Source organism: Oncorhynchus mykiss, chromosome 25 (assembly GCF_057628025.1).
Source record: "Oncorhynchus mykiss isolate SJ-2025 chromosome 25, ASM5762802v1, whole genome shotgun sequence".
NCBI classification, from domain to species: domain Eukaryota; kingdom Metazoa; phylum Chordata; class Actinopteri; order Salmoniformes; family Salmonidae; genus Oncorhynchus; species Oncorhynchus mykiss.
This window is the reverse complement of record NC_143046.1, coordinates 22614174-22630000: the sequence shown is the minus strand read 5'-3', so window position 1 is coordinate 22630000 and position 15827 is coordinate 22614174. Positions and strand designations below refer to the sequence as shown.

Sequence of the window (15827 nt, the reverse complement as noted above, 5' to 3'; positions counted from 1 at the left end):
CTGGGCTGCTTGAACATTCACTGTACAACAGTCTCTGGGCTGCTACAACCTTCACTGTACAACAGTCTCTGTGCTGCTTGAACCTTCACTGTACAACAGTCTCTGGGCTGCTTGAACATTCACTGTACAAAAGTCTCTGTGCTGCTTGGTTATTACTGCATTGTTAGAAGCACAAGCATTTCGCTACACTCGCACTAACCATGTGTATTTGACAAATAAATGTGATTTTGATTTGATTTGCTTCGCTTGAACCTTCATTGTACAACAGTCTCTGGGCTGCTACAACCTTCACTGTACAACAGTCTCTGTGCTGCTTGAACCTTCACTGTACAACAATCTCTGGTCTGCTTGAACCTTCACTGTACAACAGTCTCTGGGCTGCTACAACCTTCACTGTACAACAGTCTCTGTGCTGCTTGAACCTTCACTGTACAACAGTCTCTGGTCTGCTTGAACATTCACTGTACAACAGTCTCTGGGCTGCTACAACCTTCACTGTACAACAGTCTCTGGGCTGCTTGAAGCCGGAAAGCCATGATCCTAGAAGAAATGTCCAACAATCCTTGCCCACCCTCATGCAGCTGCAGGTACAGGGCTGCAGCTAAAGTCCAATGTTGTCCAGACCAAAATAAATTGAAAAGTCCTCTGAAGCTGTTGTATCAGGCCCCCCGGTCGCTGTAAAATCATTAGTCTGTGCTACAGGGTAGAGGCGGCTAGGTTATTGGCACCAGCACCCTTCCCCTATAAGACAGCTGAGGTAGCACCCATTTCCACCTAGGCAATTTGGCACACACCTTCTCCACTACACCCTCCCAGATCTTTTTTTGAAAGACATCGGAGCCTTGAAAAAAAAACAAAGTCTTCATCCAATCTAATAAAATAATAAAACTGTCAGGTCATCTGCATACTCAGACAGTGCTGTCGTAGGATCCTTCATAGCCCCTGGCTCAGAGAAATCAGTAAGCCTCGCTCTTAAAAAACAGAGAATTGATTCAATTGCCAGACAATATAGCTGTCCTGAAATTGGGTATCCCTGCCTAATACCCCTATGGACGGGGATGGGGCAGCTCAAACCACCCTCCACTTTCACCAGACATGAGGCCCCAGTATACAGTAAACACATCCAAGAAAAAAACCTCATCCCCAAACCCAAAGGCTTTCATTGTTTTGAACAAGTGCTGGTGGTCCACACGATCAAAGCCTTCTACTGATCCAAAGAACGTAAACCCACATTCACATCAGACATAACCTGTTTCAGAGCCGGGTGTTAGAACGACATAACCTGTTTCAGAGCCGTGTGTTTGAAACGACATAACCTGTTTCAGAGCCGGGTGTTTGAAACGACATAACCTGTTTCAGAGCCGGGTGTTAGAAACGACATAACCTGTTTCAGAGCTGGGTGTTAGAAACGACATAACCTGTTTCAGAGCCGGGTGTTTGTTCATCCCAGCGGGACAATTTGAATTAAACTTGTAAACTTCCCAAACCGCAATACCTCGCGCTCCAACAGCCCATTGGGAATAAAAGGCGGTACATTCGAAATCGTAACCCTTGTTGATGGAGAAAAAAAGCTGCCTACCTTCTCTCTTACGGCGACCAGAAACTCCTCCACAGTGACAGTAGCTTCAGTAACACACCTAAAGCCGTGTCGAAATGACAGGGACGGCGTCCCCATGTGGGTCGCCATCCCCCCAAAACCAGGGCATTTCCAACAGGAAATAAAATATACCTAATTCTACCACTGAAGAACCCTTAATCATGCATAGAACAAGGAAACCACAAAGAGAAGGAAACAAAAATAAAATACAGGCGACCACTTGTACTCGCTCATACAATTCCCAGCATGCACCCAACACTCCCAGCATGCAGAGACAGAGAGAGACAGAGAGACAGAGAGACAGAGAGAGACAGAGAGAGAGAGACAGAGAGAGAGAGAGGTAGAGAGAGAGAGAGAGAAAGAGGTAGAGAGAGGTAGAGAGAGGTAGAGAGAGGTAGAGAGAGGTAGGAGAGAGGTAGAGAGAGACAGAGAGAGACAGAGAGAGAGAGGAATATATATATATATTCACTTTATATATTATCTAACTCACTTGCTTTGGCAATGTTAACACATGTTTCCCATGCCAATAAAGCCCTTGAATTGAATTGAATTGAATTGAGAGAAGAGAGAGAGAGATCTAATGTCTTCACCTTGCTCCTCATTTCAGATACCTGGAAGGAAAACCTCCTGACATCTGTTCCCAAAGAACTGTCCAGTCTGAAGCAGCTGTCTCTTGTGTATGTACTGTACCAGGTCTATCAGAGATACAATGTTAACGATGCCAAAGCATCTCCATTTTATTTACATATTTGAAGCAGAGGATATTTTATATTCTTTATTGAAACATAAAAACTGACCAATTGTGTTCATGTCCTTCCTTGTTTAAAAAAAATAAAATGGTAAGTGGCTTTAGGTCCTTTATAAATATATTATAATGCCAGACAGTTCACTATTGTCTCTGTGGACTTTGAAGGTGTTTGTCCCAGTAGTGATATTGTGTCCTGTTGTGTGTTTGGTATTACACAGCGACCTGAGCAACAACAGCATCAACACTGTGGCCCCCATGACCTTCAGCAACATGACTCAGCTCGCCACTCTGTGAGTTACCATGACAACAAGCCACGGCCTGCCTGCTGGCCGCACTGGACCGGTTGGACACAGTGACCAGCGGCCTCAGTCACGTTTATAGTCATAACACAGTCACACATAGTGTTGTGTTCCCATCATTATAACTGTCTCCTCTCTGCTTTCATTTTAATCCCAGGATCCTGAGTTACAACCAGATTCGGTGCATCTCGCTAAACGCATTCAATGGGCTTAATCTCTGCGTCTCTTGTAGTTGTTGCTCCTTCCTCTCCCTATAATACCCTCTCTTCCTCTCCCTCTTCCTGTCCCTATGATACCCTCTCCTTCCCTCTCCCTATGATACTCTCTCTTCCTCTCCTCATGATACCACTCTCTTCCTCTCCTCTCTTCCTCTCCCTATGATACCCTGTCTTCCTCTCCCTATGATACCCCTCTCTTCCTCTCCTCTCTTCCTCTACTTATGATCTCCCTTCTCTTCCTCTCCTCTCTTCCTCTCCTCTATGATACCCTCTCTTCCTCTCCATATGATACCCTCTCTCTCTCCTCTCTTCCTCTCCCTATGATACCCTCTCTTCCTCTCCTCTCTTCCTCTCCCTATGATACCCTCTCTTCCTCTCCCTATGATACCCCTCTCTTCCTCTCCCTATGATACCCTCTCTTCCTCTCCCTATGATACCCTATCTTCCTCTCCCTATGATACCCTCTCTACTCTACTCTCCTCTCTTCCTCTCCCTATGATATCCTCTCTTCCTCTCCCTCTCTTCCTCTCCCCATGATACCCTCTTCCTCTCCCTGTGATACACTCTCTTCCTCTCCTCTCTCCCTCCCTATGATACCCTCTCTTCCTCTCCTCTCTTCCTCTCCATATGATACCCTCTCTTCCACTCCCTATGATACCCTCTCTTCCTCTCCTCTCTTCCTCTACTTATGATACCCTCTCTTCCTCTCCATATGATACCTCTCTCTCTCCTCTCTCTTCCTCTCCCTATGATACCCTCTCTTCCTCTCCTCTCTTCCTCTCCCTATGATACCCTCTCTTCCTCTCCCTATGATACCCTCTCTTCCTCTCCTCTCTTCCTCTCCTTATGATACCCTCTCTTCCTCTCCTCTCTTTCTCTCCCTATGATACCCTCTCTTCCTCTCCCTATGATACCCTCTCTTCCTCTTCCTATGATACCCTCTCTACTCTACTCTCCTCTCTTCCTCTCCCTATGATATCCTCTCTTTCCTCCTCTCTTCCTCTCCCTATGATGCCCCCCTTCTTCTTCCTCTCCTCTCTTCCTCTCCCTATGATACCCTCTCTTCCTCTCCCTATGATACACTCTCTTCCTCTCCTCTCTACCTCTCCCTATGATACCCTCTCTTCCTCTCCTCTCTTCCTCTCCCTATGATACCCTCTCTTCCTCCGTCTCTTCCTCTCCCTATGATACCCTCTTCCTCTCCCTGTGATACACTCTCTTCCTCTCCTCTCTTCCTCTCCCTATGATACCCTCTCTTCTCTCCTCTCTTCCTCTCCCTATGATACCCTCTCTTTCCTCTCCTCTCTTCCTCTCCCTATGATACCCTCTCTTCCTCTCCTCTCTTCCTCTCCCTATGACACCCTCTCCTCCTGTCCCTATGATACCCTCTCTTCCTCTCCCTATGATACCCTCTCTACTCTCCTCTCTTCCTCTCCCTATGATTTCCTCTCCTCTCTTCCTCTCCCTATGATACCCTCTTCCTCTCCCTGTGATACACTCTCTTCCTCTCCTCTCTTCCTGTCCCTATGATACCCTCTATTCCTCTCCTCTCTTGCTGTCCCTATGATACCCTCTATTCCTCTCCTCTCTTCCTCTCCCTATGATACCCTCTCTTCCTCTCCTCTCTTCCTGTCCCTATGATACCCTCTCTTCCTCTCCTCTCTTGCTGTCCCTTTGACACCCTCTCCTCCTCTCCCTATGATACCCTCTCTTCCTCTCCTCTCTTCCTCTCCCTATGACACCCTCTCCTCCTCTCCCTATGACACCCTCTCCTCCTCTCCCTATGATACCCTCTCTTCCTCTCCTCTCTTCCTCTCCCTATGATACCCTCTCCTCCTCTCCCTATGATACACTCTCTTTTTCTCCTCTCTCTTCCTCTCCCTATGATACCCTCTCTACTCTCCTCTCTTCCTCTCCTATGATTTCCTCTCCTCTCTTCCTCTCCCTATGATACCCTCTCTTCCTCTCCTCTCTTCCTCTCCCTATGATACCCTCTTCCTCTCCCTGTGATACACTCTCTTCCTCTCCTCTCTTCCTGTCCCTATGATCCCCTCTATTCCTCTCCTCTCTTGCTGTCCCTATGATACCCTCTATTCCTCTCCTCTCTTCCTCTCCCTATGATACCCTCTCTTCCTCTCCTCTCTTCCTGTCCCTATGATACCCTCTCTTCCTCTCCTCTCTTGCTGTCCCTTTGACACCCTCTCCTCCTCTCCCTATGATACCCTCTCTTCCTCTCCTCTCTTCCTCTCCCTATGACACCCTTCCTCCTTCTTCCCTATGACACCCTCTCCTCCTCTCCCTATGATACCCTCTTCCTCTCCTCTCTTCCTCTCCTTATGATACCCTCTCTTCCTCTCCCTATGATACCCTCTCCTCCTCTCCCTATGATACACTCTCTTTTCTCCTCTCTTCCTGTCCCTATGATACCCTCTCTCCTCTCCTCTCTTCCTCTCTTCCTCTCCATATGATACCCTCTTCCTCTCCTCTCTTCCTCTCCCTATGACACCCTCTCCTCCTCTCCCTATGATACCCTCTCTTCCTCTCCTCTCTCTCCCTCTCCCTATGATACCCTCTCTTCCTCTCCCTATGATACCCTCTCTCTCTCCTCTCTTCCTCTCCCTATGATACACTCTCTTTCTCTCCTCTCTTCCTGTCCCTATGATACCCTCTCTTCCTCTCCTCTCTTCCTCTCCCTATGATACCCTCTCTTCCTCTCCTCTCTTCCTCTCCTTATGATACCCTCTCTTCCTCTCCTCTCTTCCTCTCCCTATGATACCCTCTCTTCCTCTCCCTATGATACCCTCTCTTCCTCTCCCTATGATACCCTCTCTACTCTCCTCTCTTCCTCTCCCTATGATACACTCTCTTTTCTCTCCTCTCTTCCTGTCCCTATGATACCCTCTCTTCCCTCTCCTCTGTTCCTCTCTTCCTCTCCCTATGATACCCTCTCTTCCTCTCCTCTCTTCCTCTCCCTATGATACCCTCTCTTCCTCTCCTCTCTTCCTCTCCCTATGACACCCTCTCCTCCTCTCCTTTCTTCCTCTCCTTATGTGCCATTTCTTCCTCTCCTCTCTTCCTCTCCCTATGATACCCTCTCTTTCCTCTCCCTATGATACCCTCTCTTCCTCTCCCTATAATACCCTCTCTTCCTCTCCTCTCCTCATCTCCCTATGATACCCTCTCTTCCTCTCCTTTCTTCCTCTCCTTAGGATACCCTCTCTTCCTCTCCTCTCTTCCTCTCCCTATGATACCCTCTCTTCCTCTCCCTATGATACCCTCTCTTCCTCTCCCTATAATACCCTCTCTACTCTCCTCTATTCCTCTCCTTATGATACCCTCTCTTCCTCTCCTCTCTTCCTCTCCCTATGATACCCTCTCTCTCTCCTCTCTTCCTCTCCCTATGACACCCTCTCCTCCTCTCCCTATGATACCCTCTCTTCCTCTCCTCTCTTCCTCTCCCTATGATACCCTCTCTTCCTATCCTCTCTTCCTCTCCCTATGACACCCTCTCCTCCTCTCCCTATGATACCCTCTCTTCCTCTCCTCTCTCCTCTCCTTATGATACCCTCTCTTCCTCTCCCTATGATACCCTCTCTACTCTCCTCTCTTCCTCTCCCTATGATACACTCTCTTTCTCTCCTCTCTTCCTGTCCCTATGATACCCTCTCTTCCTCTCCTCTCTTCCTCTCTTCCTCTCCCTATGATACCCTCTCTTCCTCTCCTCTCTTCCTCTCCCTATGATCCTCTCTTCCTCTCCCTATGATACCCTCTCTTCCTCTCCTCTCTTCCTCTCCCTATGATACCCTCTCTTCCTCTCCCTATGATACCCTATCTTCCTCTCCCTATGATACCCTCTCTACTCTACTGTCCTCTCTTCCTCTCCCTATGATATCCTCTCTTCCTCTCCTCTCTTCCTCTCCCCATGATACTCTCTTCCTCTCCCTGTGATACACTCTCTTCCTCTCCTCTCTACCTCTCCCTATGATACCCTCTCTTCCTCTCCTCTCTTCCTCTCCATATGATACCCTCTCTTCCTCTCCCTATGATACCCTCTCTTCCTCTCCTCTCTTCCTCTACTTATGATACCCTCTCTTCCTCTCCTCTCTTCCTCTCTATATGATACCCTCTCTACTCTCCTCTCTTCCTCTCCCTGTGATACACTCTCTTCCTCTCCTCTCTTCCTGTCCCTATGATACCCTATATTCCTCTCCTCTCTTCCTGTCCCTATGATACCCTCTCTTCCTCTCCTCTCTTGCTGTCCCTTTGACACCCTCTCCTCCTCTCCCTATGATACCCTCTCTTCCTCTCCTCTCTTCCTCTCCCTATGACACCCTCTCCTCCTCTCCCTATGACACCCTCTCCTCCTCTCCCTATGATACCCTCTCTTCCTCTTCTCTCTTCCTCTCCTTATGATACCCCTCTCTTCCTCTCCTCTCTTCCTCTCCCTATGATACCCTCTCCTCCTCTCCCTATGATACACTCTCTTTTTCTCCTCTCTTCCTGTCCCTATGATACCCTCTCTTCCTCTCCTCTCTTCCTCTCTTCCTCTCCCTATGATACCCTCTCTTCCTCTCCTCTCTTCCTCTCCCTATGACACCCTCACCTCCTCTCCCTATGATACCCTTCTTCTACCTCTCCTCTCTTCCTCTCCCCTATGATACCCTCTCTTCCTCTCCCTATGATACCCTCTCTACTCTCCTCTCTGCCTCTCCCTATGATACACTCTCTTTCTCTCCTCTCTTCCTGTCCCTATGATACCCTCTCTTCCTCTCCTCTCTTCCTCTCCCTATGATACCCTCTCTTCCCTCTCCTCTCTTCCTCTCCCATGATACCCTCTCTTCCTCTCCTCTCTTCCTCTCCCTATCATACCCTCTCTTCCTCTCCTCTCTTCCTCTCCCTATCACACCCTCTCTTCCTCTCCCTATGATACCCTCTCTTCCTCTCCTCTCTTCCTCTCCCTATGATACCCTCTCTTCCTCTCCTCTCGATACCCTCTCTTCCTCTCCTCTCTTCCCTCTCCCTATGATTCCTCTCTTCCTCTCCCTATGATACCCTCTTCCTCTCCCTATGATACCCCTCTCTCTCTCCTCTCTTCCTCTCCCTATGATACACTCTCTTTTCTCTCCTCTCTTCCTGTCCCTATGATACCCTCTCTTCCTCTCCTCTGTTCCTCTCTTCCTCTCCCTATGATACCCTCTCTTCCTCTCCTCTCTTCCTCTCCCTATGATACCCTCTCTTCCTTTCCTCTCTTCCTCTCCCTATGACACCCTCTCCTCCTCTCCTTTCTTCCTCTCCTTATGTACCATCTCTTCCTCTCCTCTCTTCCTCCCTATGATACCTTATCTTCCTCCCTATAATACCCTCTCTACTCTCCTCTCCTCATCTCCCTATGATACCCTCTCTTCCTCTCCTTTCTTCCTCTCCTTATGATACCCTCTCTTCCTCTCCTCTCTTCCTCTCCCTATGATACCCTCTCTTCCTCTCCTTATGATACCCTCTCTTCCTCTCCTCTCTTCCTCTCCCTATGATACCCTCTCTTTCCTCTCCTCTCTTCCTCTCCCTATGATTTCCTCTTCCTCTCCCTGTGATACCCTCTCTACTCTCTCCTCTCTTCCTCTCCCTATGATACCCTCTCTTCCTCTCCTCTCTTCCTCTCCTATGATACCCTCTTCCTCTCCCTATGATACCCTCTCTTCCTCTCCTCTCTTCCTCTCCCTATGATACCCTCTCCTCCTCTCCTTTCTTCCTCTCCTTATGATACCATCTCTTCCTCTCCTCTCTTCCTGTCCCTATGATACCCTCTCTTCCTCTCCCTATGATACCCTCTCTTCCTCTCCCTATAATACCCTCTCTACTCTCCTCTCCTCATCTTCCTATGATACCCTCTCTTACTCTCCTTTCTTCCTCTCCTTATGACACTCTCTTCCTCTCCTCTCTTCCTCTCCCTATGATACCCTCTCTTCCTCTCCTCTCTTCCTCTCCCTGTGATACACTCTCTTCCTCTCCTCTCTTCCTGTCCCTATGATACCATCTCTTCCTCTCCTCTCTTCCTCTCTTCCTCTCCCAATGATACCCTCTCTTCCTCTCCTCTCTTCCTCTCCCTATGATACCCTCTCTTCCTCTCCTCTCTTCCTCTCCCTATGATACCCTCTCCCTCTCCTCTCTTCCTCTCCCTATGATACCCTCTCTTCCTCTCCCTGTGATACCCTCTCTTCCTCTCCTCTCTTCCTCTGCCTATGATACCCTCTCTTCCTCTCCTCTCTTTGTCTTCTTCCCTTATTTCCTCTTATCCTCTCTCCTCTCTCATCTCCCCCCTCTCCTCTTCTTCCTCTCTCCCCCTCCCCCCGTCTCCCCCTTCTCCATCCAGAGTGCTGTGTGAATAAATGGGCCCTCCACCTCCCAGACTGCTTGTGATCCATCTTCCCTTCCACCCCTGACTCCAAAACAACTCCAAATAAATAAAACATAGAGAACAGAAGCTAAACGCGCTTTCTTCTTCTACTCTTCTTTCTCTGTTCAGATAAAATACTCCTTATTAACTTGGGCCAGGGGGTGACTGTTGAAACACAACAGACTGCAGATACGCCACAGGGTCTGGGCTAGGAAAGCACCACAGGGCCAAGCAGTGTCTCTCTCTCTCTTATTCTCTGTCTCGCTGTCTCTCTTTATCTCTCTCTCTCTCTCTCTCTCTCACACACACATTCTCTCACTCTCTCTCTGCCTCTGTCTCTCTCTTTCTTTCTCCCTCTCCATTGCTTTCTCTCTGAACAGTAAACATTACACTCAGAAGTTCCGAAAGAATAAAAACATTACAAATGGCATATTATGTCTATATACAGTCTCTCTCTCTGAATGACATCTAATGGAATGTGAACCCAGAGAGGCAGATCACCACTGGGGTTAGTCACATGCTAAAGGATGGAGACTAGGACGCTGCCTGGGGACCCTCTGCGTGTGGGGCAACAATCCCCCTATCCCTCACACTCTCGTTGTTTACAATCTATTTCAGGACTCTCCACGGAAACGACCTTTCAACTATACCAGAGGGAACCTTCAACCACTTGACATCTCTGTCTCATCTGTGAGTGTGAAATTACTGTGAGGTCTTTCACAATAGTAATAATAAAGGCACACACACACACAATTTCTCTCACTCACACACCAACCCCCCCTCCCCACACAGACCCACTACTGCCGCAGAATGTAGAATCCGTTTTACTTGTTTGACTTCGTGAAACGTGAAGTGTCAGAAAACTCAACACTAGTAAAGAGCAGTGTTGTGCTGGGAGAGTAGGCCACACAGAACATCTTTGAGACAGAGAGTGAGAGGGGGAGAGAGAGAAATGGAGAGGGAGGCAGAGAGAGAGGGAGACGGAGAGAGAGGGGGGAGTGAGAGGGAGAGAGAGTGAGAGAGCGGATGGGAGAGAGAGGGAGCGGAGGGAGAGAGAGAAAGAGAGAGAGGCAGAGAGAGATTGTGAGTGAGAATGTGTGAGAGAGAGAGAGAGAGAGAGTGATAGAGGGAGAGAGAGAGAAGGGGAGAGAGAGTGTGAGAGAGTGTGTGAGAGAGAGAGAATGGGAGAGTGTGTGTGAGAGGAGCGAGGGGGGCAGAGAGAGAGGGAGTGAGAGAAGAAGGGGAGAGAGAGAAGGGGGCAGAGAGAGAGGGGGAAAGAGAGAGATGGAGAGAGGGGAGCGAGAGAGAGAGAGGAAGAGAGAAAGAAGGGGAGAGAGAGAGAGATGGCAGGGAGGAATGAGAGAGGGAATGGAGGAAACATGAGAGGGAGAGAGTGAGGAAGGTAAAGGGGGAGGCAGAGGGATAGAAGAGAGAGTAGGGGAGAGAGATGAGAGAGGGGGAGAGAGAGAGAAAGAGAGAGACAGACAGAGAGAGAGAGAGGGGGAGGGGAGAGATAAAGAGAGTGGGAGAGAGAGAGAGAGGGGGAGGGGAGAGATAAAGAGAGCTGGAGATAGAGAGAGGGAGAGAGAGATGGAGAGAGAGAGAGAGTGAGAGAGAGAGAGAGAGAGAGAGAGATGGGGAAAGAGTGGGAGGGGAGGGATGAGAGAGAGGGAAGGAGAGAGAGGGAAAAGCGAGGGGGCGAGAGAGAGGGGGGAGGGAAAGAGAGGGAGGGAGAGGGGGAGGGGAGGGGAGGGAGGGAGCAAGAGAGAGAGAGTGGGAGGGGAGGGGGTGGAAGAGGGGGGAGGGAGAGAGGGGGAGGGAGGGAGAGAGAGAGAGTGAGAGAGAGAGAGATGGGGAGAGAGTGGGAGGGGAGGGAGTGAGAGAGGGGGATGGAGAGACGGAGAGGGAGGGAGGGAGAGGGGGGAGGGAGAGAGAGAGAAAGAGAGAGAGAGATGGGGAGGGGGAGGAGAGGGAGGGAGAGGGGGGAGGGAGGAAGGCAAAGAAATGTAGACATCAGAAACAAAAAACTAAATTTTTCTGAAAAATGATTTGATAATGAAAGTAAAACAATTAGAAAACACCTAAGACAAATGTCAAATGAAAAACATAAGCAACAAAACAACCCAGAGCTGCAAGATATCCAATCTTTGAAACTCTGAAACAGTATAAACATATACTGAAATGCAATGTTAGCTCTCTGTGTACATCCAAGGAACAGCCATCCTGCTCTGTTCTGAGCCATGCAAATTTCCTAAGTTCTTTTTTGTGGCACCTGACCACACGACTGAACAGTAGTCAAGGTGCAACAAAACTACGGCCTGTAGGACCTGCCTTGTGGATAGTGTTGTTAAGAAGGCAGAGCATCACTTTATTATAGACAGACTTCTCCCCATCTTAGCTATTACTGCATCAATATGTTTTGACCATGACAGTATACAATCCAGGGCTACTCCAAGCAGTTCAGTCACCTCAACTTGATACATTTCCACATTATATATTACAATATTTAGTTGACAGTTAGGGTTTAGTGAATGATTTGTCCCAAATACAATGCTTTTAGTTTCAGAAATCTTAGGGCTAATGTATTCCTTGCCACCCACTCTGAAGCTTACTGCAGCTCGTTGTTAAGTGTTGCATTAATTTCAGTTGCTGTAGTAGCTGATGTGTATAGTGTTAAGTCATCTGCATACGTAGACACTCTGGCTTTACTCAAGGTCAGTGGCTTGTCCTTAGTAAAACATTTCATTGAAAACGCAATTGACCAAAATCAGTTGTGGGACATGTGGAACAATTTAAGCACAACAAAGCCACAGAATACAACAAGATGAAGGAATTTGGAAAATGTATTTTGATAATCTATATAAAAACATCCCATAATAAGACTTACAACAGAACCAATTCGAAATGAAAGAAAAGTTGAACGTCCTTGAATCAGTCATTAAAAAAAACAAAATCCATTATATTACCCAATAACCCAACAATCATTAAATGAAAAGCTCAAATGTATAAAAACCAAAGAAAGCTTGTGGTCTAGATAACATCAGAAATGAAATGCTGAAAAACAGCACACCTGAGTTGCAAAATGCTGTGTTTAAATTGTTCAAAGTGGTTTTAACTTCTGGCTGCTTCCCTGATGTCTGGAACCAGGGGCTCATCTCAGCTATTTCAATAAGGTGGAGACAAATCAATCAATAATTACAGGGGAATTTGAGTAAACAGCAACTTGGGAAAGGTTTTCTTACACTAATTAATAAACACGTCCACCACTAAAAGAGGGCAAAATCTTTGCTTGATTTATTGACTTTAAAAAAGCATTTGATTCTATTTGGCACGAAGGGCTATTAAAAGTTGAGAAAGTGGGCTTGGTGGTAAGGTAAGGACTTAATAAAATGTATGTACACAGAAAACAAGTGTGCAATACAAATCAAAAACCGAAGAACAGAATTCTTTTCACAACGTCAAAGTGTGAGACAAGGCTGCAGTTTGAGTCCAAATCTTTTCAACATTTATATCAATGAATTCACAGACATGTTGGTCCAGTCTCCAGCCCCAGGACACTATTTGACACAGAGGTAAAATACCTGCTATATACTAATGACTTGGTACTTCCATCACCAACCATAGAATGTCTTCAACAGAACCTTAACATTCTAGAGCAATTGCTATCTGGACCTAAACAGAGAATATGAATTGGCTGATTATCTCTACTATGTCAGAGATACGAAGCAGAGACAGATCCTTACCAAGTACAGGCTGAGTGACCACCAATTGGCAATAGAAATCGGCAGACATAAAAAGACATGGCTACCAAATGAGGAGCGTGTATGTGGTCACTGCACGACATGGGAGGTGGAAGCCGAGACACACTTTCTCATTTACTGTGAGAAATGTTCTTCACCAAGTGATTCATTATTCACATTACTACATTTATTGCACATTTTAACTTATTACATCCAGAGGAAAAACAATAAATTCTCATGGGTGAAGGAGCAATGGTAGTGGTATGGGTGGTAATGGTAATGATAGAAGTTTAGTGATGGTGGTATTATTCTTTATCATTTTATTACAATGTGTATTGTATACATTGTTGCTTTGGCAATATTCACGCAATGTTTTTCATGCCAATAAAGCAGCTTGAATTTAAAAAATTGAATTTGAGAGAGTAACAGGGGGAGAGAGAAAGAGAGAGAGAGAGGGAGAGAGAGATAGAGGCAGAGGAGGACAGAGAACGAGATAAGGGGTAGAATGAGAAGTTGGAAGAGAGAGAGGGGGAGAGAGTGAGGGGGAGAGCGTGAGAGAGAGGCAGAGAGAGAATGTGAGAGAGGGAGAGAGAGAGAGAGAGATGGGAGAGAGAGTGAGGGGAGGAGAGGGAGAGAGAGAGTGAGTGAGAGAGAGAGGGGGAAAGAGAGAGGGAGAGAGAGAGAGGCAGCTAGAGAGAGAGGGCGGAGAGAGAGAGGGCGGAGAGAGAGAGAGAGAGAGAGAGAGAGGGGGGGAGAGAGAGAAGGGATGGAGAGAGAGTGATATAGAGTGAGAGAGAGAGAAGGGGAGAGAGAGAAGGGGAGAGAGAGAGGGGCAGAGAGAGGGGCATAGAGAGAGAGAACGAGATGGGTAGAGAGTGGAAGATTGGAAGAGAGAGGGGGAGAGAGTGAGGGGGGAGAGCATGAGAGAGAGGCAGAGAGAGAGAGTGAGAGAAGTGTGAGAGAGGGAGAGAGGGGGAGAGAGAGAGTGAGAGAGGGGAGGGATGGGAGAAGGGGAGGGGAGGGAGGAGAGAGAGAGAGGCAGCGAGAGAGAGGGCGGAGAGAGAGAGGGGGGAGAGAGAGAGGGAGAGAGAGAGAGGCAGCTAGAGAGAGGGCGGAGAGAGAGAGAGGGCGGAGAGAGAGAGAGAGAGAGGGGGGGAGAGAGAGAGAGAGGGATGGAGAGAGAGTGATATAGAGTGAGAGAGAGAGAGAGAAGGGGAGAGAGAGAAGGGGAGAGAGAGAGGGGCAGAGAGGGGCATAGAGAGAGAGAACGAGATGGGTAGAGAGTGGAAGATTGGAAGAGAGAGAGGGGGAGAGAGTGAGGGTGGAGAGCATGAGAGAGACAGGAAGGAGAGTGAGAGTGTGAGAGAGGGAGAGAGGGGGAGAGAGAGAGTGAGAGAGAGGGGAGAAGAGAGAGTGAGGGGAGGGGGAGGGAGAGAGAGAGAGGCAGCGAGAGAGAGAGAGAGGGCGGAGAGAGAGAGGGAGAGAGAGAGAGGCGGAGAGAGGCGGAGAGAGGCTGAGAGAGAGAGAGAGAGAGAGAGAGAGAGAGAGAGAGAGAGGGAGAGAGACATAAATACATTTTTAAGGATGCTTACCAGGAATAAAATTCCTCTGTTTTAGTAAGGGAGAGTTTTAGATTGGTAGGAATGTGCTTTGTGCTACTGGTGATGTGCAGACCAGTGTGTTTACTGACTGTGTACACAATTTCTGCACCTTGACCATATCCTCATGCACTTGAATATGTGACCACTAGGTGTATAATTCCTGTATTTTGTTGTCCTCCAGGGCTCTGGGTGCCAACCCCCTGTATTGTAACTGTGACCTGCGCTGGCTGTCTCAGTGGGTGAAGGCTGGCTTCAAGGAGCCTGGCATCGCCCGCTGTTCCGGACCACCTGACATGGCCGACCGCCTGCTGCTCACCACACCGCTCAACCGCTTCCAGTGCAAAGGTGAGCAACAACACTGGCTGTGATATCTCCATCCTCTTTTGCTCTCCTCTCCTCCATCTTCTGCTCCGTTGCCCTGCTTCTGCTTCTTTGTACCTGTCTCTCTCTTTTTTCTCCTAATCTCCTTTCCATTCCTCTTCCTCCCTCTCCCCCTCTTCTCCTTTCCTTTCCTTTTCCTCTCTCTCCCTCTCCTTCTTCTCCTCTTCCCCCTTTCCTCTTCCTCTCTCTCCCCTCTCCTCTTCTCCTCTTCACCCTTTCCTCTTCCTCGCTCTCCCCCCTCTCCCCTTCTCCTCTTCCCCCTTTCCTCTTCCTCTCTCTCCCCCTCTCATTTTCTCCTCATCTCCTTTCCTCTTCCTCTCTCTCCCTCTCTTCTCCTTTCCTTTCCTCTTCCTCTCTCTCCCCCCTCTCATTTTCTCCTCATCTCCTTCCTCTTCCTCTCTCTCCCTCTCTTCTCCTTTCCTTTCCTCTTCCTCTCTCTCCCCTCTCATTTTCTCCTCACCTCCTTTCCTCTTCCTCTCTATCCCCTCTCCTTTCCTCTTCCTCTCTATCCCCTCTCCTTTCCTCTTCCTCTCTCTCCCCCTCTCCTCTTCTCCTCTCCCCCTTTTCTCTTCCTCTCTCTCCCCCTCTTCTCCTTTCCTTTCCGCTTCCTCTCTCTCCTCTTTCTCCTCCTTTCCTTTCCTCTTCCTCTCTCTTCCCCCTCTCCATTTCTCATCATCTCCTTTCCTCTTCCTCTCTCTCCCCCTCTCCTCTTCTCCTCTTCCCCTTCCTCTTCCTCTCTCCCCCTCTTCTCCTTTCCTCTTCCTCTCTCTCCTCTTCTCCTCCTTTCCTTTCCTCTTCCTCTCTCTCCCCCTCTCCTCTTCTCCTTTCCTTTCCTCTTCCTCTCTCTCCCCC

At 48.3% G+C, this 15827-nt stretch overlaps 1 protein-coding gene across 1 annotated transcript in view; it reads left to right on the top strand.

Moving 5' to 3' along the window:
- Positions 1 to 15827, top strand: part of slit3 (slit homolog 3 (Drosophila)) — a 443755-nt gene that overhangs the window by 368136 nt on the left and 59792 nt on the right. The window contains 7 exon segments of the mRNA XM_036969807.2: positions 2205 to 2217; positions 2219 to 2274; positions 2564 to 2635; positions 2802 to 2854; positions 2857 to 2872; positions 9872 to 9943; positions 14776 to 14939. Of these exon segments, the coding sequence (XP_036825702.2) occupies positions 2205 to 2217; positions 2219 to 2274; positions 2564 to 2635; positions 2802 to 2854; positions 2857 to 2872; positions 9872 to 9943; positions 14776 to 14939 (446 nt within the window).